The following is a 24,511-nucleotide window of genomic DNA, read 5'->3' on the forward strand; positions in this document are numbered from 1 at the left end:
ATATGTGGCCTTTTGTGACTGGCTTCTTTTACTTAGCAGAGTGCTTTCAAAGTTCCATGCTTGCTGTAGTATATATATTGGTACTTCATTCCTTTTTATTCCATTATATGGACAGACCATGTTTTATCTTTCCATTCATCAGTTGATGAACATTTGGGTTGTTTTCACTTTGGAGCTGTTATGAATAATACTGCTGTAAACATTTGTGAACGAATCTTTGGTAGACATTGTTTTCTTTTCTCTTGGGTGTAAACCTAGGAACAGAATTGCTGGGTCGTATGGTAATTCTATGTTTAACCTTTTAAGGAACTGCTAGACTGTTTTTCAAAGTAATCTGCCATTTTAAAAAAATGATCTATACAAAGATATGAAGAATCTGTGGAGTTCAAATAAATGAGAACATAGATCTTCTTTCTTTTGAAAAAACATCCTTTAAAGTTTTATAGGCTTGTGTTCCATGTCTGCATATCTTATGTGCTGTATCTCATTGCCTAAATAGATAACCGCATCATTTTCCATACTTAGTTTCCCATTAGACATCTGTTTAAAGTTTTAACTCCAGATGGACATAGATACCAACTTTTAAAGTAAAATCATTTATTTTCCTTTTCTTTAACAGCAGCATCAGCTGTTAATCTTGGTTGTGAAACGTAAATTGCTAGAGTGAGAGAACAAGGAGGGAAGCACCAGGGGGGTGGTGGTGGTGGTGTTCTTTTTGAGGTCCTGTGTATCAGCGTTGTGATAAGAACCAGAGCATGTGCTATCAGAACTGGCTGGGCCTCTGGAAAAGGGAAGGTGACCCAGCTGTCAACACTACATGTTGTAATCCGAAGAGCTCTGTCTAAACAAAGCATCTTAGGACTGGAAGGGATCTTGAGAAGTAATTTTCTCTATCCCTGTTTTTTGGTAGGACTGAATTTAACCTTTTTTTTAGAACCACTCCGCAAAACTAAATTCTGGTTTATTGTTGGACAACATTGTTTCACACATAGATGAAACAGGCCAAAAAATATAAATAGCAATTTCATAGACAAAAAACAGGAAAAAAAGAAACCCTTTGACCTTTTTAACCATCTCATGCATACCAACTACTTGTAGTACAGCTAAGTAGATACACACAAGAAGTTACTAATGCTCAGAACTGAATTTAACCTTTTTAAAAAGATAGTGGTCTATACTTTCTTTTCTAAAGGTAACTATATGGAAGATTCTAAAATATCCATTGAAAATGTTTATATTTAAAGTAGTTTTAAATTTCTGTTTAGAAAAAAATGGTTTTAAGAGACAGAGACTTCCAGACAAGATGGCGTAGTGAGTTTGTGCTTTGCTATACAGATCACAATCCTTATCTGAAAACTTTGGGGCCATATGTGTTTTAGAAGTCAGGTTTTTGGGGGTTTTCTAAAGGTTATTCCATGTATTCTATTTGTACCCAGTGAGTCTGGGGTGTTACCCCACAATACAGCACATTAAGTTTCTTGAAGGTTATATGAATATTCATACTAGGGGAGGTAAATGATGACTATCAATAGCTTCATATCACTTCAGGGCATATTTTGCCATTAAATGAGTTTGTAACAAACTTGAAAGTAAATTTTCAGGTTTTAGAGTTTTTTGGGTTTTGGAGTTGTCGATAAGGAAGTTAAGGGATATTGGGCCTATATCAACTCTGTTCTAAGCCAGAAAGGATAGATAAAAAAAAAAAAGAAAAAGAAGACATTGCCAGGCCTAGAGAGAAGCAGCGTCTTCATGGACTGTAAATGGAACAGTAGACGGAACTGAGACCATAGGCTCCTGGATTCGGGATCCAGAAGCAGACAGTGGCAGGTGGAGATTTGGCCCCTACATGGTAAAGGGAACTAAAAGGGCTACATGGGAGATGGGGGCCTGGAGCCATGCTCAATACTTGAAGCCTGGTGCTGGAGTGAGGCTCCCCAGCTCATGCAAAGGAGGCTGGTAGGTTGTCTGCACAGAGTGGGATAATCATGCATAAAAAATGCTCCTGTCTGTTAAGCCAGTAGCGCTTCCCTTGAGAAACACTGATCTGGGCAAAAGGTAAAGGATCTGAATTAACACAATAACAATCAGCATGAAGTAGTTGGGGTCGATAGGAGAGATTTTAAGAGGAAGAGTAATGGAAGATGCCTCTAAGGTTTCTTGCGTAAGTGATCCAGTGGGTGGTATAGTCATTGCCTGAGATAGGGCATACCAGAGAAGGAACAAGATTTGGGAGACAGATGTTGATCAGTTTTGGAGATACTGAATTTGAGGGACTAGTGTGTCAGTAGTGGGGAGATGTTATATTTTTGGATCATGAGATCAGAGCAAAAGAATGGAGTTAGAAATGTGGAGTTAAACATAGTGGTAGTTAAAATGAGGAAAGAGTATGAAATTTTCTAGACAGAGTGTGAAGAACAGGAAGAGAGCTAAGGATAGAACCTTGGGAACCACCATAATCTTTAGAGACAGAAAGAGATGCCAACAAAGAAGACTGAAAAGGAACAGTCAGAGGTGGAGAAGAACCTGGAGAGATTGGTGTCATGAGGACCAGAGGAAGAGATGGCAGGGGGTGATCATTAGTGTCTTACTCTTGGAGATAAGGTTTATCCTTTTCAGAGTTGAAGAGGCCCTTGTTTTACTCTGCCTGAACGCTTTCATTGGGCCTTCACTCTTTGACCTACTCCAGTCAGGCTATTTGTTGCTAGTGTCGTTGAGTGGATTCTGACTCTTAGTGACCATGTGTACAGCAGAATGGAGCCTTGCCTGGTCTTTTTGCACCATCCTCTAACTTCCAGTGCTGTATCAGACAATGCTCCACTGCTACTCATAGGGTTTTCATCGCCAATTTTTTCAGAACTGGGTGGCCAGGTGCTTCTTCCTAGTCTGTCTTGGTCTGGAAGCTTTGCTAAAACCTGTCCACCATGGGTGACCCTGCTGGTATTTGAAATACCAGTGGTGTAGCTTTCAGCATCACAGCAACATTGCAGCTGCCACAGTATGACAACTAATAGATCGGTGATGTGATTCCCTGACTGGGAAACAAACCCAGGCCGAAGCAGTGAATCTTAACCACTAGACCACCAGGGCTGGCTAATCAGACTATAGTTCTCACAATTCCAGCGACTGTGTCACTGTTTGTACCCTGCTAACTCACAGAAAATTCCAGGGTTGAGGAATGGATTAAAAAAAGATTCTGGTAAACTTGAATAATATTAAAAGGTGGTAGGAAAGGGGCTAATTGGGGGAAGGGTGGGGGATGATGGGGCAGGGTCTTGATCTAGAAGAGACACAGCAGGAAACCAGCCTTGCAGGGAAAAACAGCTCCCCTCCTCTAAGAATGAGGAAAGTGTGGGTGCAGACTAGGTATGCTGCTACAACATTACTTTAGAATAGCTAGATCTTTAGAATTGTCTTTCATGTATTCCAGGGGGGGAGAGGGGGATTTTGCTGGCTTGAATGCTCTTTTTTTTTTTAAATTAATTAATTAATTAATTTTCCCCCCAAAGCCCCAGTAGATAGTTGTATGTCATGGTTGCACATCCTTCTAGTTGCTGCATGTGGGACACGGCCTCAGCATGGCCAGAGAAGCGGTGCCTCAGTGCATGCCCGGGATCCGAGCCCGGGCCGCCAGCAGCGGAGCGCACGCATTTAACCGCTAAGCCACGGGGCCGGCCCTTGAATGCTCTTAAGGAATAACTATGTCTGACAATGTATAATATCCTGTTTTGAATATTAAAATTGTAGCAATCAATAACTAGGTTTGCGGCATGTTTTCAGATGTTTTAAAGAAAGTGTTATTAATGGGACTAGATAATTACTAACATTCTCTATAAAAGTGGCTAACCAACAATTGCGCAGTGCCACAAGCAGAAGTAGCAGCAGGGGACTAAAGGGAGAGTATCTTAAAACTCCTTCTCTGCTACCCCGCTGATTCTGCACCAAGGAAGGTGGGGATGTATGAGGTATATTCATGGAAGAGGGGAGTGATGGTTTTCCCAGGACTACTTACATGCCTTGTGTGTGAATCTGAAAGTTGCCACTTATATTTGTAGCATCAGAGCCCATTCATTCATTTAGCAAATATTTATCGAGACCTTCTATGCCAGGTACTGCTAAGGCACTAGAAATATATGAGTCAAAAAAACAAAGATCCCTGCCATTTTGGAGATTACATTATAGTGTGTGTAGGGGAGACAGACAATTAACATCAACATCATAATTATATTATGTCATATATTGGGAGGTAGTAAATGCTATGGGGAATAAAAGTTGACCACAGTGAGGGTTGGAGAGGGAGTGGCCAGGGTTGGAGATTGTGGTAAGGAATCTGGGGAGAGGGTGTCTGGGCAGAAAGAACAGCTAGAACAGAGCTCCTGAGGTGGAAGCGTTCCTGACGTGGTGAGGAACAGCAAGGAGTGGAGGAAACAAGGGGAGGAGAGTAGTGGGAGATGAAGGCAGTGAAGGGAAGATGAAGGTCTAGTTTGGGACTTGTTGAGGTTGAGTAGAAATGTTGGGATTTGTGATGCTAGAATTTGGTGAGAGAGCTGGGCCGAAAACATACATTTGGGAGGGAGAGGTTGGCATATAGATGGGATTTGAAGCCGTGAGACTGGATGAAATCACTGAGGGAGTGAATGCAGGGAGAGAAGGGGCTCAAGGACTGAACCTTGGGATGCTAAGACAGTAAGAAAGTAAAATGGTTGGAAAGGAAGCGGTGAAAGAGGTAAAGAGTGACGAGTGGCAGCAGAGTGAAGACGGTGTATCAGAGAGGATGAGGGAGTGATGAATTGCTGTCAGCAGTGTCTATATGCTTAGTTCTTCTGTCCTTCCCCATCAACTCAAGGTCTTGTTACTTTTGTTTTTTTGAGGGGAAATTAAATTAGGTTAGTTTTGGCAGGACGACTGTAAATATGTTTCACTTCCTCTTTAGTTCCCTTGTTGTCACTGGTAGGGCAGGAGCAGTGTAAAGTTGTAATCATGTTGTGAAACCCATGTGAGTAGAGTTTTTGATTATAATAGATAGTTTTTGATTATAATAGAGCCATAATTTTGAAAAGGCTTAAAATCCATAAGATTCCATTACATCTGAATATTTGGACCAATTATCAGTCTCCATTTTCAGTTTTTTCCTCAGCTTTATTGGGGTATAATTGACAAGATTGTCCACTTCCAAATTTGATTAAAACAGGAATGCCCCCCCTTTTAAATTTTTTTAAATCAGAGCTTGAACTAGCTTTTGTTCTCCTCATTAAGGTTTTTCCCCCCATCCTGTTTATTGTCTAGTAATAGTTATTTTGTAAGTAAGACACTAATAGTAAGCTTTTAGTAACTATTAGCTCTTAACAGGAATCTACTACTTGGTGTAGCAATGAAACTAGTGTTGAACAAATGGAATTAGTCTGCATATGGTTAACAGAATCCTTGTGTACCTTTCTGAGTATTTGCTTTGTGTGTTGAGCCACATGAAATTCTGTGTAAAACCCTTGACTTTAACCAGGTAGTCATCTCTAGAACCTCTGTGCCCTTCTTTTGTCTTAACACGTTCCCATCCTCTTCCTCCCTTTGTCAATTGGAATGCACGTTTCCTGGCGGTCCCTACTTACTGCTTCTTCAAATTTAACTAACCTCTGGACTCAAAGAGTATATCTTTATGCTGATTTCATTAATGTGTGTGAGGATAGGAGGAGAGAGAGCTGTTGAAATGTCCAGCTTTTAAGATTCCCGATAGAGCAGACTCTTGACATCTTCTCAACCAAAACACTCAGTTAACTAGTGTGAATGAGTATTTAGCACCGATAGCTGTAAAGTAATGCCCCTGAAGCATAGCAAATGTGTATTTTGCAGTATTTTTAATCTTAAATGCCAGTTTCAAAGCATTAATAAACCTCAACCAGAGCATTTTATTCTTCAGTTATATTAGATAAGAGCTTACTATGATTACAATCCTAACCTGAATTTTCTGCCCCTAAATCTTAAGTGTATCCTGTCCTGAATTCTTTGTTTATCCTCTTCTGTAGCTTTCTAATCATTGAAACCACAGCTGTGTTTTCTTTTCTTTTTTTTTTCTTTTTGAGGAAGATTAGCCCTGAGCTAACATCCATGCTAATCCTCCTCTTTTTGCTGAGGAAGACCGGCTCTGAGCTAACATCTATTGCCAATCCTCCTCCTTTTTTTTTTTTTTTTTTTGCCCCCAAAGCCCCAGTAGATAGTTGTGTGTCATAGCTGCACATCCATCTAGTTGCTGTACGTGGGACGCGGCCTCAACATGGCCAGAGAAGTGGTGCGTCAGTGCGCGCCCGGGATCCGAACCCGGGCCGCCAGTAGCGGAGCGTGCATACTTAACCGCTAAGCCACGGGGCTGGCCCACAGCTGTGTTTTCTGATTATCAGTTGTCTACTTATCATTTGACTGACTCATGATACTTTTTTTTTTATTGATGTTTTAGTAATTTATAACATTGTGAAATTTTTGGTTATACATTTTTGTTTGTCCATCACCATATACATGTCTCCCTTCACCCCTTGTGCCCACCCCCTACCCCCATTGCCCCTGGTAACCACAATACAGTTTTCTCTGTCCATGTGTTGGTTTATATTCCACATATGAGTGAGATCATATGGTGTTTGTCTTTCTCTTTCTGGCTTATTTCACTTAACATAATAGTGAGGTTTACTTTTAACCACAGCGCATGAGCAGTAGAATCCACTTTTGCACTCATAGCTGAACATTTAACAAACAGATATTGATGATGACAAATTCTCTCTCTCCCTAATTATTTAGCTCTGTAAGAAGCATCATTTTGGAATTAACAAACCAGAGAAGATTATACCATCTCCTGATGACTCAAAGTTTCTACTGAAGACCCTTACGCAAATTAAATCCAATGTGTCTGCTCCTAATAAAAAGAAAGTAAGAATTTAATTGATATGGGCTTGGGATTTATCTTTGATTAGTTTTAAATTGAGGAGTAATTTTCCGCCCAGTAAACGTATTTTCAGACCACTCATCTTATTAAAGCGCTGTCTCTACGTGTCCTTGGGGTTATTTTCATTTCTTCCCTAGGAAGTTGTATATTATCCACATAATGCTTTGCATTTAATTCCTGCAGTAATAGTAGATTCATTTCTTATAGGTTAAGGAAAGTAAAGAAAAAGAGAAGTTGGAGAGAAGATTACTTGAGGAATTGCTGAAGATGTTCATGGACTCAGAATCCTTTTACTACAGCTTGACCTATGACCTGACCAATTCAGTGCAGAGGCAAAGTGCTGGGGAGAGGGACCCCCGGCCCCTTTGGCAAAAGGTACCTCTCACAGCTCAGACCAGGGTTTTCCCTCAGAACAACTTATGGACCCTTTTGGCTTCGGTAGGAAAACTGAAACAATGTGTTTCTGAACTGTTTATTCTCTACCTTTTCCAGGTTGATGACCGATTTTTTTGGAATAAATATATGATACAAGATCTTACTGAGATTGGTGTGAGTAGTTGTTTCCAAAATATCCTAAGTTATTTATAGTTGCTAAGCAACTATTTTTTAATTGTGTTAAATTTAAAATCTCATGTTTCCCCTATAGAATGGAATTATTTAGCTAGGGAAAACCGAGGCATTATTTTAAGGCAGTTTACAGTTCCGCTGCCTAGCCACAGGCCGATCTTTTAGCAGGTTCTCATAGGATAGTATTAATTTAAGGCTAGAGAACTAATGTCCATAGAGTTCCTATAAAAGAGGTATTTTTTTTTTGCCCATTGGAAATGTTGAAGCCCAGTTTTCCTTTAATGATACCAAGTCATTTAACTTTCCTGTTTCCTCATCTGGGAATTGGGGCAGACAAATCTCTAAGGACGTTCCAGGACTGCCAGTATTTCAATCAAGGAAGACAAGGAATATAATGAGATTATTGCATAAGATTCCTTCTGGTTTGATGATTACTTTCTTCCTTTACTGTCACCTGTTTTGGAGAGTTATGACTGTGCAAGGACAATTAATTCATTTATCCAGTCAATCAACAAACATTTTTTTTTTAAATTTTTATTTATTTATTTTTTCCCCCCAAAGCCCCAGTAGATAGTTGTATGTCATAGTTGCACAGCCTTCTAGTTGCTGTATGTAGGACGCGGCCTCAGCATGGCCAGAGAAGCGGTGCATCGGTGCGTGCCCGGGATCTGAACCCGGGCCGCCAACAGCGGAGCGCACGCACTTAACTGCTAAGCTACAGGGCCGGCCCCAACAAACATTTTTGGAAGGCCTGCTATGTGCCAGTTACTGTTTCGGACACAAAGTGGGCAGATAGCTGAGTAGTATCACATATCTTTTTCTGGTGAGGAAGATCAACCCTGAACTAACATCTCTTGCCAATCCTCCTCTTTTTGGTGAGGGAGATTGGCCCTGAGCTAACATCTGTGCCCATCTTCCTCTACTTTATATGTGGGACGCCTGCCACAGCATGGCTTGATAAGCAGTATATATGTCCACGCCCAGGATCCGGACCCTTGAACACTGGGCCACCAAAGCAGAGTGCGCAAACTCAACCACTACGCCACTGGGCTGGCGCCTTTATTATCTTTTTCTTAACCTTTCAGAAATTTCAAACCTTTTTCTTCTTTCTATTTCTCCCCCTTGGTAGTGGTTAGTATAAATGATTTTCACTATCTAGTGGTGCCTAACACTAGATAGCTATCATGCCTCTATTGAGAATGAGGCATGAAAATGTCCTTATCTCTCTTTATGATGCTGATCAAACTATGACCATCAAAACTCTGTGATAGAGGATTGAAAATAAGGGTGTCTAAAATGAGCATTTGTCCTGTTTGCTGACATATTGAGTTCTAATATGTTTTGCAGGGCTTTTTTCAGACACTTTGCATTACCATTTAAAACTGATGACCTGCAATAAAGTTGGCATTTGGCAGCATACATTCTCTGTTCCTGTCAAGAGTTTTGCATTTATTGCTAGAACAAAAATACAAATAATGGGAATGGTGATAAAAATAGTGAATGCAGGTAGACCCTTCACTTCACTGTTTTCAACTCTAACCACTTTCCTAAGATCCTATCTGCAGGCTCCATAAAACAAAAAAAAACTGTGAAGTAGGACCTGGAGTATATGGTTGTGGAAGAAGAGGTGGATTTGAAGTTGATGATGAGATTAAGGCTAGTTACAGTTATGGAGACAGGAGAGAAAGGGGCTAAGAACAGCTCTCTCGAGCATTTTTTATCCTCTGCTCTCCCTGCAAATCGGTTGAGAAATCTGAGTATTCTTAGTCTGAAAGACACAGAAGAGGAAATCTCTAACTTTAATTAATACTTTCCTAATTATGTTGAATGACTTGTTAAAATAAGATATTTATGCAAAGGCCTTTTTTTGAGGGTTCATTTACTGCTTGGACTTTAGCTTGGTGAAGTAAGTTTTTTTCTAAACTAGAAAATAGAGGAGACCTCTGTGTTTCATAATAAAGCGATTAGAGTGATTGTATTTTATTAAAGGCATAATAAAGTTGGGGGTTAAAATCAATCTTTAGGCTTTATTTTTTTATACCAACAGGGATAATCATAATAGCCACACTTGTTAAATACGTACTCTAAGGCAGGCACTATGCTAAACACTTTTTACATTTTACTCAGTCTTTAAACAACCTTATAAGGTAGTAATTTGTCCTTTTTCACAAAGCAGAAGGTGATGGCATAGTGAGGTTAAGTGCGTCACCTGAGTGAGTTAGTAAGTGGTGGAGCTTGAATTTGTACCCCGCAGTCTGGCTCCTGTGCTGTGGTTTCTCTCAGGCAGCTCTTTTTGAATGATCACCATAAAGAAAAGGAAAGGCTCTCCCTACTACACCACCCCCTTCCTCCCTCCCTTCCTCCCTCCATTCCCTAGTGTTCTCCAATAAGCAGAAAATATGGTTAAAGAATGGAAGGTTTCTGCTTCCAATAAACTGACAAATACGTGCTAGCCACTGTTGGGGTTTAAGAAAGTAGCAGTGCTGTACAGAATAGAAACAAGGTGATGTTCATATTATTTTCAGACACCAGATGTGGACTTCTGGATTATCCCCATTATCCAAGGTTTTGTGCAGATTGAGGAACTTGTGGTTAATTATAATGAGTCATCTGATGATGAGAAAAGCAGCCCGGAGACCCCCCCTCAGGAGTCCACCTGTGTGGATGACATTCACCCACGATTTCTGGTGGCTCTCATTTCACGCCGAAGTAGGCATAGAGCAGGTGAGTACAAGGCTGTAATAGTGTGCAAATAAAATCAGGCAAGAATAGAAAATCTGCAGATGTGTTGAAATGCTGATGACAGTAATGGATTTGGAAACAGTTGGTTTCAAAGCGCTCAGTGACTCTGTGATGTACTTGGGGACCAATTATGGGAGAGAGGTGAATGGGGGAGAGTTAGCAAAAGGAGAAAGAAAGGAGGTATATACACGGGGAAGAAAAGAAAGTCGCTTGGGATGTGCTTTTAAATATCAGTGTTCCACTGCCAGCCTGTATCACAGTAATAAATCCTCCCCAAGTGCCGACACCTCTGGGGAAACCCTTCTCTTTCAGTTCACAGGAACAGTCTTAGCTTCAACTTTTAAAAAGCAATGATGCATACAGTTATGATTTTGGGTAAGTTGATACTATTCTGCCTGACAGTTGCACATTAGATCCCCAGGGCTATTCTGAAAGACATAGATTTGGTTAAAATGCACAATCTGGTTAGACTAAATTTTTTTTAAATGTTGCTGTTATCTGTTTTAATTTTCTTCTAGGAATGCGCTATAAACGAAGAGGAGTGGATAAAAATGGAAATGTTGCAAATTACGTGGAGACTGAGCAGTTAATTCATGTTCATAATCATACCTTGTCATTTATTCAAACACGAGGCTCTGTGCCTGTCTTTTGGAGCCAGGTTGGGTATCGATATAATCCAAGACCTCGGCTAGACAAAAGTAAGCATATCAGTTATTTGGTTTGCAAATGATGATTTCAGAGGGAATACTTTTAAAAATATTGGATATTTTATAGATTTGGATTTGCTTTGCCAGATACTTCATTCAAAACAATAACTCATACAGTGAAATTTAGAAAGTGATATAATAATAGTAAGAGTAATAATGGTTGTTGACAATTTAAGTAATTTAACAATAAAAAAATTCCCCAACAAATAGAGCAAAACGTAGCTTATTTCAGATTTTAAATTATTGTTTCTTTGAAGCATACTCTATTGAATGCTTAATTTTGGAAAAGAGTAAATACAGCCAATATTTGTAGAAGCAGGAAATATCTTAACAAGACGGCATTGACAAGAAATAGCTAAGATGCCTTTACTCAAATGTCTCACTGTGAAAGGCTTGTTGTTGTTGTTTTAAATATTGGGGATTTAATTTTCTTCTAGTATTTTTTACTTGAGCACTAGAATAGCTAAGTCATGTCCATCTAATTAGATTACTGAATGAGGTTGATTTTAAAAATTGTTTACAGAATATTTTTCTCTCAAAACTTAATTTGTATTTGTGAGAATTCAGTAAAACTTCAATTTTTAATATCCTGTTTTTAGAGGGGTTTTTATTCTTTTGTTATAAACCACATGAAACCTCTGACAAGTAGGCTGGATGTGCAAATAATAAACGTCATAATTTCACAGTTTGCACTTTCCATATGTTTCAGTTTAGTCTAATTAGGAAAAAAAGAAATGAGAGCTCTTTGGCTTAGCATTTCATTTTAAAATACAGGTACTGGTTTTAGAGAATCTTAGTTTCATTTGGGCTGTCAATAAATTATTTAAAAGTAAGAGTAAAGATGGAATAGACGCTAATATCTGTCTTAAACATGGGAAGGAAAAATAGATTTTGTATCACTTCTTTGTAGGTGAAAAGGAAACTGTTGCCTATTTCTGTGCCCATTTCGAAGAACAACTGAAAATTTACAAAAAACAGGTGGGCTCTGATCTAGTAACAAAATGTTCCTTCATATTTAGAAATGGTTGTGTATCTGCTTCTTTAAATTTCATGAGAATAACAATGTACTATTCGTAATTAAGCAAAATGGCATTTATCATGAAGTTGAAGAACACATAAGCTAAGAGTATTCTTAATATTCTTTAAGAATTATCATTGAGTCAGCTACTGTAGACTGTTTTTAGATAAGAGATTAGTCTACTGTGAATTAATTATTACAATCTGAAAAGTATCTAGCGTTAGAAATGAAAGGCATCTCTTAGTACTACCTACAGTTTCACCTCCTGGAGAGACAACAGTTTGATATGTATCTTTCAATATCTTTTTTCTCTGCCCACCTTTCTTATGTATTCATACACTCATGTGTAGGAATGTGATCATATAAACAAAAATCAATTTAAAACTGTGAGGTGAAATGCAAGTTCAATAAGATGACCAGATTTCAGATACAAGATTAATATAGAAGAGTCAGTAACTCTCTCATCCATTAGCAATGACTAGTCTGAATGTGTAATGCCATGGGATGCATTTTTCTAACAACAACAAAAATAAAAGAGGAAGAAATAACCTAAAATGGAATAAACATACAAAAAAGATACCATATGTATGGAAGAGACGGGAGAATTACTGAAAAACACGAAAGAAAACCTGACTAAATAGAGAGAAAATACCATGTTCCTGGAAGGAAAGACTCAATATTGAATAGATTTCAGTTCTTCCAAAGCTAAGATATAAATTTTGTGCAGTCCCAAAGAAAGTCCCAGCAGGGAAATAAAAAACAAACCCTCAGATTGAAAGAAATGATACAGTTTGCTAATAAGAGATAAAGGCAGGTATTTGGGGGAAATCAGAACTTGCACACTTTGCTAGAGGGAGCATAAGTTGGTACAGCCATTTTGAATGGTATTATCAATCAAAATAAAATACACTTATATTGTTAACTCAGTAATTTTGCTTTTTTGAATCTATCCTACATACCATATACAAAAAATCAATTCCAGATGGATATGGATCTAAATATGATAAGTTAGAGAAAAACGTAGAATATCTTTTTGACCTTAGATCTTAAACAGGACTTAGAAAGCACTAACCATAATGAAAAAAATTGATAAATTTGACTTTATACTAAATTTTTAATTTTTATTAAAACTTTACCATTTGTTATTCATTGAAACTTTATTACAATTAAATAAGACTTAAAAAGCACCAACTATAATGAAAAATTGATAAATTTAACTTTATTAAAATAAGAACTTCTATTTATTAAAAGGCACCGTTAAGAGAATGGAAAGGCAATTCACAAAGTGAGAGAAGATATTTAAGATTTTTTAATACATATATATGACAGAAGACTCATATCTAGAATATTACAAAAAACTCTTTTAAATCCATAAAAAAAGATGTACAACCCAAAAGAAATCTGGACAAAAGACTTGATAAGACTCTTCATGAAAAAGGATATCCGAAAGGCCGATACACATATGAAAAGGTGCTCCACTTTGTTAATCATCAAGGAAATGCAAACTAAAACCACCACTCACACATCCGAATGGCTAAAATAAAAATGATGGGAAATATCTTTTGTCAAGGATGTGAAGCAACTGGAACTCTCATACAAAGAAGTTTTAAATCTCCCTGAGAGAGACATGTTCAATTAAGGAAGCATGTACAAGAACATTCATTGCAGTGTAAAAGCAACCTTATTGTTCATCAGGAGGTCAGTGGGTAAATAAAGTATGGCCCATCTAAAGTGTTGAATACAAGTGTTTCAAAATGATGAGGTCGGGGCTGGTGGTGTAGTGGTTAAGTTCACACACTCCTCTTCAGCGGACCAGGGTTTGCAGGTTTGAATCTTGGGCGCGGACCTACACACTGCTCATCAAACCATGCTGTGGTGGCATCCCATATACAAAATAGAGGAAGATGGGTACAGATGTTAGCTCAGGGCAGATCTTCCTCACCAAAAAAAAGAAAAAAGAAAAAAAGATGAGGTCAATCTGTGTGTACTAACACAGAAAGATCTTAAAATCACAGAGTGAGAAAAGAAAGCAGTAACAGCATATGGTATGTTACTATTTGAAAAATCCCACACAACAAAACTATCTCGTACATATATAATTCTCTTCCATATATATGTTCTCACACATCTGTGGCATGCACATTTATATAGGAGTGCTTTTATGTGGGCTGAAAGGGGACAGGAATTTACCTCCAGGCAAGGCTGCGGGACTGGGTAGTTTACCTCCAGGGAAGGCTCCAGGGCCTGGGTTTTGGTCAGGAAGGATTTGACCTTTATCCACATTTGCGTATTTTACAATGTGAATAAATTCCTGTATTAGCAATATGTGTAATTGTAAATAACTACAAAGAATAAACCACAATTTAAAGGTAACACATAATCATTATAAAAATTGAAACAGTTCTGAGGTGTGTAAAGGAAGCGGAAGAAATAACCTCCTCACCCCCCTCATCCCTGCTCCCTGTTGACTTGCAAGATCTGTTGGTACACTTCACTTTTACAGGCGTGTGTACTGAGCAGACGCTTCCTCATTTCTGACAGTACCTTGACAGTGTTCGCTCATCCACTCTCATCCTCAGAATTGCTCTCTGGGAGGTGGACCCACCGTGGCCCTGACTCAGTCGCAGGGGTGCCACTCTTGCTTTTGCCAGTGATTAGTTTAGGTCTGTGTCTGTTCATTGGCATTTTGACCAGTGAGGTCTAATGTGAGGGGAAGTCGGCTGGGGGTGCTTCTGAGAAAGATTTCCTGCTCTGATAAAAAGAGATACAGGAACCTGCAGTCCCGGTGGTGGTTGTGTCTGGATTTGACATGGTACTGCTGCAGCTATGTCAAGACCGTGAGTGACCCAGCCTGAGGGTTGACCAGTAAGCTGAGGATGGCAGAACAAAAAGATGGAAAGAACTGGTATCAGTAACCACTGAATTAAGCAATTCTGGAACTCACGCAACCTCCAGACTTCTTGTTCTGAGATTTGAGTCAGTGATTTGTCATTGGCAGCAAAAAACATCTTGACACATGTGTATATACATATTCAACATTTAAGTCAAAAGAGGGCTATACCATGTGTGTCATTATTCTGCAACTGTTTTCATTTAATAGCTCATGGCTTATTATGTAACCATTTCTCCATTGGTGGATCTTTAGGATATAGTTTCGCTATTATAAAAATTCTCCAGAAAACATCTTTTTTATATTTTGGGACACTTATCTGCTTTATAGAATAGATTTCTAGAAGTGAAATGGCTGGATCAAACAGTGTGTTTTCATTAAAGTTGGTACCTACCACTCTGTTGCTCCCGAAAAGATTATACCAGTTTATACTCTCAGCACAATAGGAGCCAGTGCTCATTTCCCCATATGTTCACCAATGCTGTCTATATTTAGTATTCAATTTTTGCCTGTGTATAGGTGAAAACTAGTTTTCTGTTTTAAAATTTGCATTTCTTTGATTATTAACAAAGTTGTAGTCTCATGTTTATTGGCTATTTGTATATTTTCTCTTGGGAATTTCCTCTGTATCTTTTACCCATTTTTTTCTTACTGGATTTATAGCACTCTTTATATATTGTTGGTTTTTTTGTTGCAGGTGTATTCCCCTAGGTAGTCCTTTGGTTTTTCACCTTTGCTTATACTGTCTTTTTTTAATTCCCCCAAAGCCCCAGTAGATAGTTGTATGCCATAGTTGCACATCCTTCTAGTTGCTGTATGTGGGACGCGGCCTCAGCATGGCCGGACAAGCGGTACGTCGGTGCGCTCCTGGGATCCGAACCCCGGGCCGCCAGTAGCGGAGCTCGAGCACTTAACCGCTAAGCCATGGGGCCGGCCCTGCTTATACTGTCATTTGTTATAGGTTTTAAATTTTTATGTTGTCACATCTGTCTACTTTTTTTATGCCCTCTGGTTTTTATTTTATGCTTAGAAAGTCATGTCCCATCCTACAATTATGGAAACATCATCCCAAATATTCTTCTAGCTTTCTGTAACATGAAAAAAAATTTAGATCATTAATGCGTCTAGAATTTATTTTGTGGGGCTGGCCCCGTGGCTTAGTGGTTAGGTGCTCGAGCTCCGCTGCCGGCGGCCTGGGTTCGGATCCCGGACGCGCGCCGACGCACCGCTTCTCTGGCCATGCTGAGGCCGCGTCCCACATACAGCAACTAGAAGGATGTGTGGCTATGACATACAACTATCTACTGGGGCTTTGGGGGGGAAATAAATAAATAAAAATAAAATCTTTAAAAAAAAAAAAAGAATTTATTTTGTGTGTAATGAGATGGAGGGAGCTAAAGTAAGGTTTTTTTCCCCACTATGTAGAGAGTTATCCCAATACCATTTATAGAATAGTCCATATTTTTCCCAGGATGATATTGTTATCATATCTTAGATTCCTCAATGTACCTAGGTCTGTCTGTATGCTATCTGTTCTGTTCTATTGAGTCATTCATCTATTTCTACACTAGTACCACAGTTTTAATTGCTATGGAGTATGTTTTGCTCTCCCATGGGACAAGTCCTCCTTTATTACTAGTTTTCAAAATTTTTTCCACATATTTGTCCTTCTAGACGAACTTTAAAATTAACTTGTCCATAGAAAGATCATGATCAAATTTTGATTGAGACTGTTGAGTATATAGATTAATCTGGGAAGACCTGACATCTTTACAATATTGAATCTTGTCATCTAACACCATGATACGTCTCTGTTTATTCAGGTTTTCTTTATTTCAGCAAAGTTTTATAGTGTCCAGTATGTAGGTCTTGTATATTTCTTTAAAAATTATTCTAGAAACTTTAAGTATTTGCTATTATAAAGGACCTTGTTTTCATTATGTATCCTAATTGGTTATTGAAAATAAACAATGTATAAAAAAGCTATGAATGTCATTGATGTAAACAATTCTCATTAACTTAAATGTAACAAAGGAAAATCTAGTTTTATAGGGAAAACAATTGATGCTTGAGTGGATTAATTTCTAAGCATGGCTATAAAATATTTCTAAAACATAGTTCCAAATAAATTCCTTAAAAATCACATTATGATCCTAATATCTGATTAAACTGAATTTCTTCCTTTTCTTTACTCTCACAGGTTATTATTAACTTGGTAGACCAGGCAGGAAGAGAGAAAATTATTGGCGATGCTTACCTGAAGCAAGTGTTGCTCTTGAACAGCTCACACCTCACTTACGTTTCCTTTGACTTCCATGAGCACTGGTAAGATGGCTTCCTGAGATGAGTTTTGATCAGTTCCAGTGTTTGTGGTAGATGCTGCTACAGGGACCTTAGTCTTTCTTTTCTTTATTGGGAAGAAAAATTTCTTCTCCTCATTTAGAGAAAGTGAAGGAGCATAACTTGCTTACTTACTTTTAATTTTCATATAGGTTTTATTTTGGCTAACAATTTAAGTTAATTCTTCCTGAAATATTTTCAGTCTTTCTGTTCCAAAATTACATGAAGACTTAGAGTTCCATTTTCCCTTTTATTGTTCAGTTAAAGAACTCCTGGAGCTTTTTCTTTCTGCTTTAGTCCGAGCCTGGCAGAAATAATAGTCTCTTTACTTAAAAATTATCTTGCTGGCTCATCTTATACTCTTTTAGTAATACTTTTTTCCTGTGAATAGATTTCACTAGAGTTTGCTCTGGAAAAACAACAATCTGTGAATCATTTCGATGGTAACCTGTGTGTATTTTGAAAGCAAGTTTCTTTTGTCATAATTCTGGGTCTAATGTGGGTTCATTTACCTAGGTATTGAAAATTTGGTGGGGAAAGAAACTTCAGATCCCTTGATATGTTTCAGTGTATTCTTAAGCATATTTACTTTCACAATGCGGATTAGTTATAAACATTTATAAAATTGTCTATATAATTTATAGTAGTGGTAATCTCATGTGTTGATTTTCTTAATTTTTCCAAGCAACCTTAAATATCATAAGTTTTAAAAAGAAATGCCATTAAAGATTTTTTCTTTCTTTTGGCATGTATTTTAGCCGAGGAATGAAGTTTGAGAATGTTCAAACACTGACAGATGCCATTTATGACATTATTCTTGACATGAAGTGGTGTTGGTAGGTATTTCATAAGTCAGTTTGACAAACTCTTGGTCTGTGAAATCATATGTATTTGTCTAGTACCACTAAGCATTAAAATAATAGCAGCAAGCTGAGAAAGCATTTTTGTTTTGCTTCCCAATTCCTATTCTCCTTTTCAAGAGAGTGTTAGTCAATTAGGCAGTGTTAGCTTTTTTTGTTTGTTTTTTTTTGTTGTTGAGGAAGATCAGCCCTGAGCTAACATCCATGCCAGCCCTCCTCTTTTTGCTGAGGAAGACCGGCCCTGAGCTAACATCTATTGCCAATCCTCCTCCTTTTTCTCCCCAAAGCCTCAGTAGATAGTTATATGTGATAGTTGCACATCCTTCTAGTTGCTGTATGTAGGACACTGCCTCAGCATGGCCAGACAAGCGGTGAGTTGGTGCGCGCCTGGGATCCAAACCTGGGCTGCCAGTAGCGGAGTGCGCACCCTTAACTGCTAAGCCACGGGGCCAGCCCCATAGGCAGTGTTAGCTTTGAACAGGGAAAAGGTGTCAGATGGTTGGGCAAAATGGAGTGAAAGGCTCTATGACTGTTCTTTAATTCCTTCTGTTGCTCCATGGTCTGCCTTCCTCTTTCTCCTCTTTCTCACCATCCCTAACGTGAGAAGGAAGGATTTGAGGTACTTGGTCTCAGTTTTCAGTCATTTCAAAATTATCAGAGAAGGAAGACAATTCTCAGACTATAGGAGGGAGACGTAGAAAGAAGAAATTGGCTTAAAGGACAGAAGAGAACATTCGATTAGACTTTAAGGCGGCGAGTGGCCAGAGAAATTAGATGAGCGAGGCCTGCTGCATGACTCCTCACTGGGTGGCAAAGTGAATTAGTCTGTTCAAGCGAGTTTAGATGCATTTCTATGTGAAGTTGGAAAGGAGGGACGGGATGGTGTTTTAAAGTGCCTTCTGGTTTTAAATGTGTAGAAAAGCATAATTTAGGGTTGTGTCAGCTCTGCCTAGTAGTTGTGTGACTTGGGGCAAGTCACTCTTTCTACACCTCAGTTTTGTTTTGTTTTTTAAATGGGGGTAATAATATCTTCCTTGTCAAGTTATTGTGTAAATTAACAACAGTGTCTACGAAGGATTCAATCATGCCTGCCATGTAATAATATTCCAAGCAAATTGATAACCACTGCTGCTGTTTTTATTGTTATATTTAAAGAAGTATGATTTTGGAAAACTTATTAAAGTATTTCATATTGTAAAATAATCCCATACTATTTTTGAAAAGGGTTGATCAAGCTGGGGTAATCTGTAAACAAGAAGGGATTTTTCGTGTTAATTGCATGGACTGCCTGGATCGCACCAACGTGGTCCAAGCTGCCATCGCACGAGTGGTCATGGAACAGCAGGTAATTTGGAATCCGTTGGATTGTAAATATTCATTTTTATTTTAGTGTATAAACGAATAACTAAAATCTTTGTCCTATAGAACATTTACAGCATACAAACATCCTTCTTGCATTAAAACCCAGAAAGCTTTAACCTTAACTAGAAGTAAGTTGAATCAAACAGTATTTTCTTAAGTACTCTTTTCAAAAATGTGAGGCCCAACATTTGAAAATTTATTGGGTGGCACCGTGTGGTCATATACCTTTTTTCCTCTCAGCTCCAAACTCTCTCTTCTGTATTTGGGGCTGGCAGTCTGTACATCACATTTCTGCTCTGTCGGCCAGCTCCATGTCAGGCTCTGCCAGTAGGGGGCGCTAAAGGAAGACCATGAGGCTGGAGGAGGAAAAGGAGCAAGCTTCTTCACCTGTGATATATTCCTGTCAGCAGCACCCTCTCTGGGGCTGTTGGTTCCTTTGGCACCACAGAACCAGCCTCTTCCCTTTATACCCCGGTTGGTGGAACTGCTTCCTGCAGTTATGATGTCTGTTACTCAGTGTCCCCTTTTAGATCTTTCAGCCTTCCAACACCTGGGTAACCAATTCTCAAGGTGGAAATTTTTAGCATGGTTTCTGGGTTTTTTTGATAGAACCTAATGACTATCCTTTGAGGATGTGAGTCTCTTCCTTCTAATGTCTCATTGAAGTACCACGCTTTTGAGTCCACGCCTGGGCTCTTCCACACACTAGGTGTTGACCTCGTGCAAAGAACTCAGCCTCTCCAAACTTCTGTCTCCTCGTCTTTAAAACGGAAGTAATGAGTATTGATTGCGTAAGGTTGTTATGAGGAGTAAATGAGATAATTTATGTAAAAAAGCTCTTAGAACCCTAGACCTAGCGCAGAGTTAACACTTATTGGTCACTGATTGTTCTGCTACTATTAATATTACTGTTGTTTCAATGCGCTTTTTTGATAGTTTCACTCCATAGGCAAATTTAAAACAAAGACAAAATATAATATGAGCCTACACATTAAAAATTACACCAAAACAGTGTAAATATTTCATTCTATTTATTCTCCTGTAGCAGTTCATAAAACTCTCTCTCAAGTGGTACTTTATTTTAAAAAAGTCTGAAAACACCATTTCCTTTATTTAAGGGTCCTAAATTGTATATGAACATTCTTCCTTTTTCTGCAATATATATTTGATGCTGTGGTTTCCTGGCTTATATGTAGTTAATCTACCAATGTGTTGATTTTAGCTTAAAAAATTAGGTGTGATGCCCCCAGAGCAGCCACTACCAGTGAAATGCAATCGGATCTATCAGATAATGTGGGCCAACAACGGAGACTCCATCAGCAGACAGTACGCTGGGACAGCTGCTCTGAAGGTAAATAGCTGCAGCAAGCATTTGTGGATCATTCTGTGGGACACAGAACGTGGTTTAAAATCAACTTTGTTTTTGAGAGAAATATAGGTGGGCTACGGGTGGTAGGTCTATGTAGTTGACTCCTTTCTGGAATGTTTAGCTAAGGCAAGGGTCACATATTTGAATTCCTACTGGGGCCAGGTAATGAGACTCAAGCAGGCCACCCATTAGATTAAAGGGAGAGATGGGGCTGTGTGGACCTAAGGAAGAGCATATGTTGTCTCAGGAGGGTGCTCTTCTGCTACTTCCTTATGGGGACAGAGGCCCAGTGTTGCTAGATCTTCCAGTTTTTCAAGGGAGTTTGGAAATCTGGAATTTTATGTAAAATAGTTTTTAAAACTTTATACAGACAAAGCAAAACATGTCTGTTGATGGGATTTGGTCCCTAGTATGATAATTTGCCTCCTCTGAATTTGAATCCCAACCCTGCCTTTTACTTGCTTTGTGACTTTGGGCAAGTCACTTAACCTCTCTGTGTCTGTCTTCTCATTTGTAAGACGGGAATAATACTAGGCCCACCTCAAAAGACTCTCATGGGATTATATGAGTTAATGTATGTGAGGGCTTAGACCATTCCCTGGCACAAAGTAAATGCTAAATAAATGCTTTATCATCTTTTTAGGGTTGTTATAAATAGTCTTTTGAGGCTCCAACAGGGCTAATCTTTAAAGAACTTAATTTAAATGTAAAATATAGTCACTGGTCACTAAATACTACCTCTGTGGGCAATAGGATGTGGTTGAATTAGTTTAAATTAGGTTTGTGTTAATTTTCCTTTAAGCTAATAGTTTGTCTCAGGATATTTCTTATAACAAATTTCTTATAACATCAAAGGCTCATTCCATCTTTTGGTTGAATGATAAATATCAAAAAGCTTTTTATTAATTAAGGAAATTGAACTTTAGAAGTCCTTGTACAATTTATTGTTTAAAGAGATATACTTCTTATGTATCCAACATTGGAGCAACTAAATATATAAAGCAAATAGTAACAGAACTAAAGGAGAAATAAACAGCAATACAATAATAGTAGGGGACTATAATACCCTGTTCTCAACAATGGATAGATCATCCAGGCAGAAAATCAATAAGGAAATAGCAAATTTGAACAACACTATAGATCAAATGGACCTAACAGACATATACAGAACATTCCATCCAACAGCAGCAGAATACATTCTTCAGAGGTGCACACAGAACATTTTCCAGGATAGATCATAAAACAAGTCTCAACAAGTTCAAGAAGATAGAAATTATATTAGGTATCTTTTCCGACCATAGTGGTAAGAAACTAGAAATCACTAACAAGAGGAAAATTCACAAATATGTGGAAATTAAAAAAAACGCTCCTGAGCAAACAATGGGTCAAAGAAGAAATCAAAAGAGAAATCAAAAAATATCTTGAGGGGCCGGCCCAATGGCTTAGCAGTTAAGTGCAAGTGCTCTGCTACTGGCAGCCTGGGTTCAGATCCCGGGCATGCACTGATGCACCACTTGTCCAGCCATGCTGAAGTGACATCCCACATAACGCAACTAGAAGGATATGCAACTATGACATACAACTATCTACTGGGGCTTTGGGGAGGAAAAAAAAATAATAATATCTTGAAACAAATGAAAATGAAAACAACATACCAGAACTTATAGGATGCAGCAAAAACGGTTCTAAGAGGAAAATTTATAGCTTATAAATGCCTTTACTAATAAAAAGGAAAGCTCTCAAATAAACAATCTAACATTACATCTAAAGGAACTAGAAAAAGAAGAAGAACCTAAGCACACAGTTAGTAGAAGGAAGGAAATAATACAGATTAGAGCAGACATATATGAAATAGAGAATAGGAAAACAGTAGAAAAGACCAATGAAACTAAGAGTTGGTTTTTGAAGAGATAAATAAAATTGACAAACCTTTAGCAAGACTAACCAAGAAAAAGAGAAGACTCAAATAAAATTATAAATGAGAGAGACATTACAACTGATACCACAGAAATATATAAAATCATGAGAGACTACTCTGAACAATTATATGCCAACAAATTGGAAAATTTAGAAGAAATGGATACATTCCTAGAAACATACAACCTACCAAGACTGAATCATGAAGAAATAGAAAATCTGAGCAGACCAATGAGTAAGGAGATTGAATTAGTAAGCAAAAACCTCCCAACAAAGAAAAGCCCAGAACCAGATGGTTTCACTGGTGAATTCTACTGAAGATTTAAAGAACTAATGCCACTCCTTCTCAAACTCTTCTAAAAAATACAAGAGGAGGGAACACTCCCAAACTCATTTTATGTGAGGCCCTGATACCAAAGCCAGATAAGTACACTATAAGAAAAGAAAATTACAGGCCAATGTCCCTGATGAATATAAATGTGAAAATTCTCAACAAAATACTAACAAACCAAATTCAACAGCACATTAAACCGTTAAACCACTGCATGGTAAAGTGGGATTTATCCCTGGGATACAGGGATGGTTCAACATACACAAATTGATAAACGTTATATACCACATTAACAAAATGAAAGACAAAAATCATATAATCTCAGTAGATGCAGGAAAAACATTTGACAGAATTCAACATCCTTTCATGATAAAAACTTTCAAGAAATTGGGTATAGAAGGAACACACCTCAACATAATAAAGGCCATGTATGACAAACCTACAGCTAACACCATACTCAATGGTGAAAAGCTAGAAATTTTTACTCTAAGATCAGGAATAAGACAAGGGTGCCCACTAGCACCACTTCTATTCATCATAGTAGTGGAAGTTCTAGCTAGAGCAATTGGGCAAGAGAAAGAAAGAAAATGCATCCAAATCGGAAAGGAAGAAGTAAAATTGTCTCTGTTTGCAGATGACATGATCTTATGTATAGAAAATCCTAAAGACTCCACAGAAAACTTTTAGAACTAATAAATAAATTCACTAAAGTTGCAGGATACAAAATCAACACACAAAAGTCATTTGCGTTTCTATACACTAATAACAAACTATCTGAAAAAGAAAGAAAACAATCCCTTTAAAAATAGCATCAGGGGCCAGCCCAGTGCCGCAAGCGGTTAAGGTTAAGTGTGTGCTCTCCGCTGCAGCGGCCCAGGGTTTGCCGGTTTGGAACCCCGGGCGTGCACCAATGCACTGCTTGGCACGCCATGCTGTGGCGGCGTCCCATATAAAGTGGAGGAAGATGGGCATGGATGTTAGCCCAGGGCCAGTCTTCCTCAGCAAAAAAAGAGGAGGATTGGCAGATGTTAGCACAAGGCTGATCTCCTCACCAAAAAAAAAAAAAATAGCATCAAAAACAATAAAATACTTAGGAATAAATTTAACCAAGGAGGTGAAAGATCTGTACACTGAGAACTGTAAGATATTGATGAAAGAAATTGAAGAAGATACAAATAAATGGAAAGATATCCCGTGTTCATGGATCAGAAAAATAAATATTGTGAAAATTTTCATACTACTCAAAGCTGTCTATAGATTCAGTGCAATCCCTATCAAAATTCCAATGGCATTTTTCACAGGAATAGAAAAAGCAATCCTAAAATTCATGTGGAACCACAAGACCCCTAATAGCCAAAGCAATCCTGAGAAAGAAAAACAAAGCTAGAGGCATCACGCTCCCTGATTTCAAACTATATTACAAAGCTATAGTAATCAAAACAATATGGTACTGGCATAAAAACAGACACATAGACCAATGGAA

General features: G+C 38.2%; 1 protein-coding gene across 1 annotated transcript in view; it reads left to right on the top strand.

Moving 5' to 3' along the window:
* The window catches only part of INPP5F (inositol polyphosphate-5-phosphatase F), an 84,938-nt gene that overhangs the window by 41,984 nt on the left and 18,443 nt on the right, over positions 1-24,511 (top strand). Inside the window, exons 4-13 of the mRNA XM_058544125.1 lie at positions 6,781-6,909; positions 7,133-7,300; positions 7,418-7,474; positions 10,018-10,216; positions 10,753-10,932; positions 11,852-11,919; positions 17,050-17,174; positions 17,948-18,025; positions 19,274-19,394; positions 20,634-20,762. Coding sequence (XP_058400108.1) covers positions 6,781-6,909; positions 7,133-7,300; positions 7,418-7,474; positions 10,018-10,216; positions 10,753-10,932; positions 11,852-11,919; positions 17,050-17,174; positions 17,948-18,025; positions 19,274-19,394; positions 20,634-20,762 — 1,254 coding nt within the window. The remainder of the gene's footprint in view (positions 1-6,780; positions 6,910-7,132; positions 7,301-7,417; positions 7,475-10,017; positions 10,217-10,752; positions 10,933-11,851; positions 11,920-17,049; positions 17,175-17,947; positions 18,026-19,273; positions 19,395-20,633; positions 20,763-24,511) is intronic.

The sequence above is a fragment of the Diceros bicornis genome, chromosome 6 (genome assembly GCF_020826845.1).
Source record: "Diceros bicornis minor isolate mBicDic1 chromosome 6, mDicBic1.mat.cur, whole genome shotgun sequence".
NCBI classification, from domain to species: domain Eukaryota; kingdom Metazoa; phylum Chordata; class Mammalia; order Perissodactyla; family Rhinocerotidae; genus Diceros; species Diceros bicornis.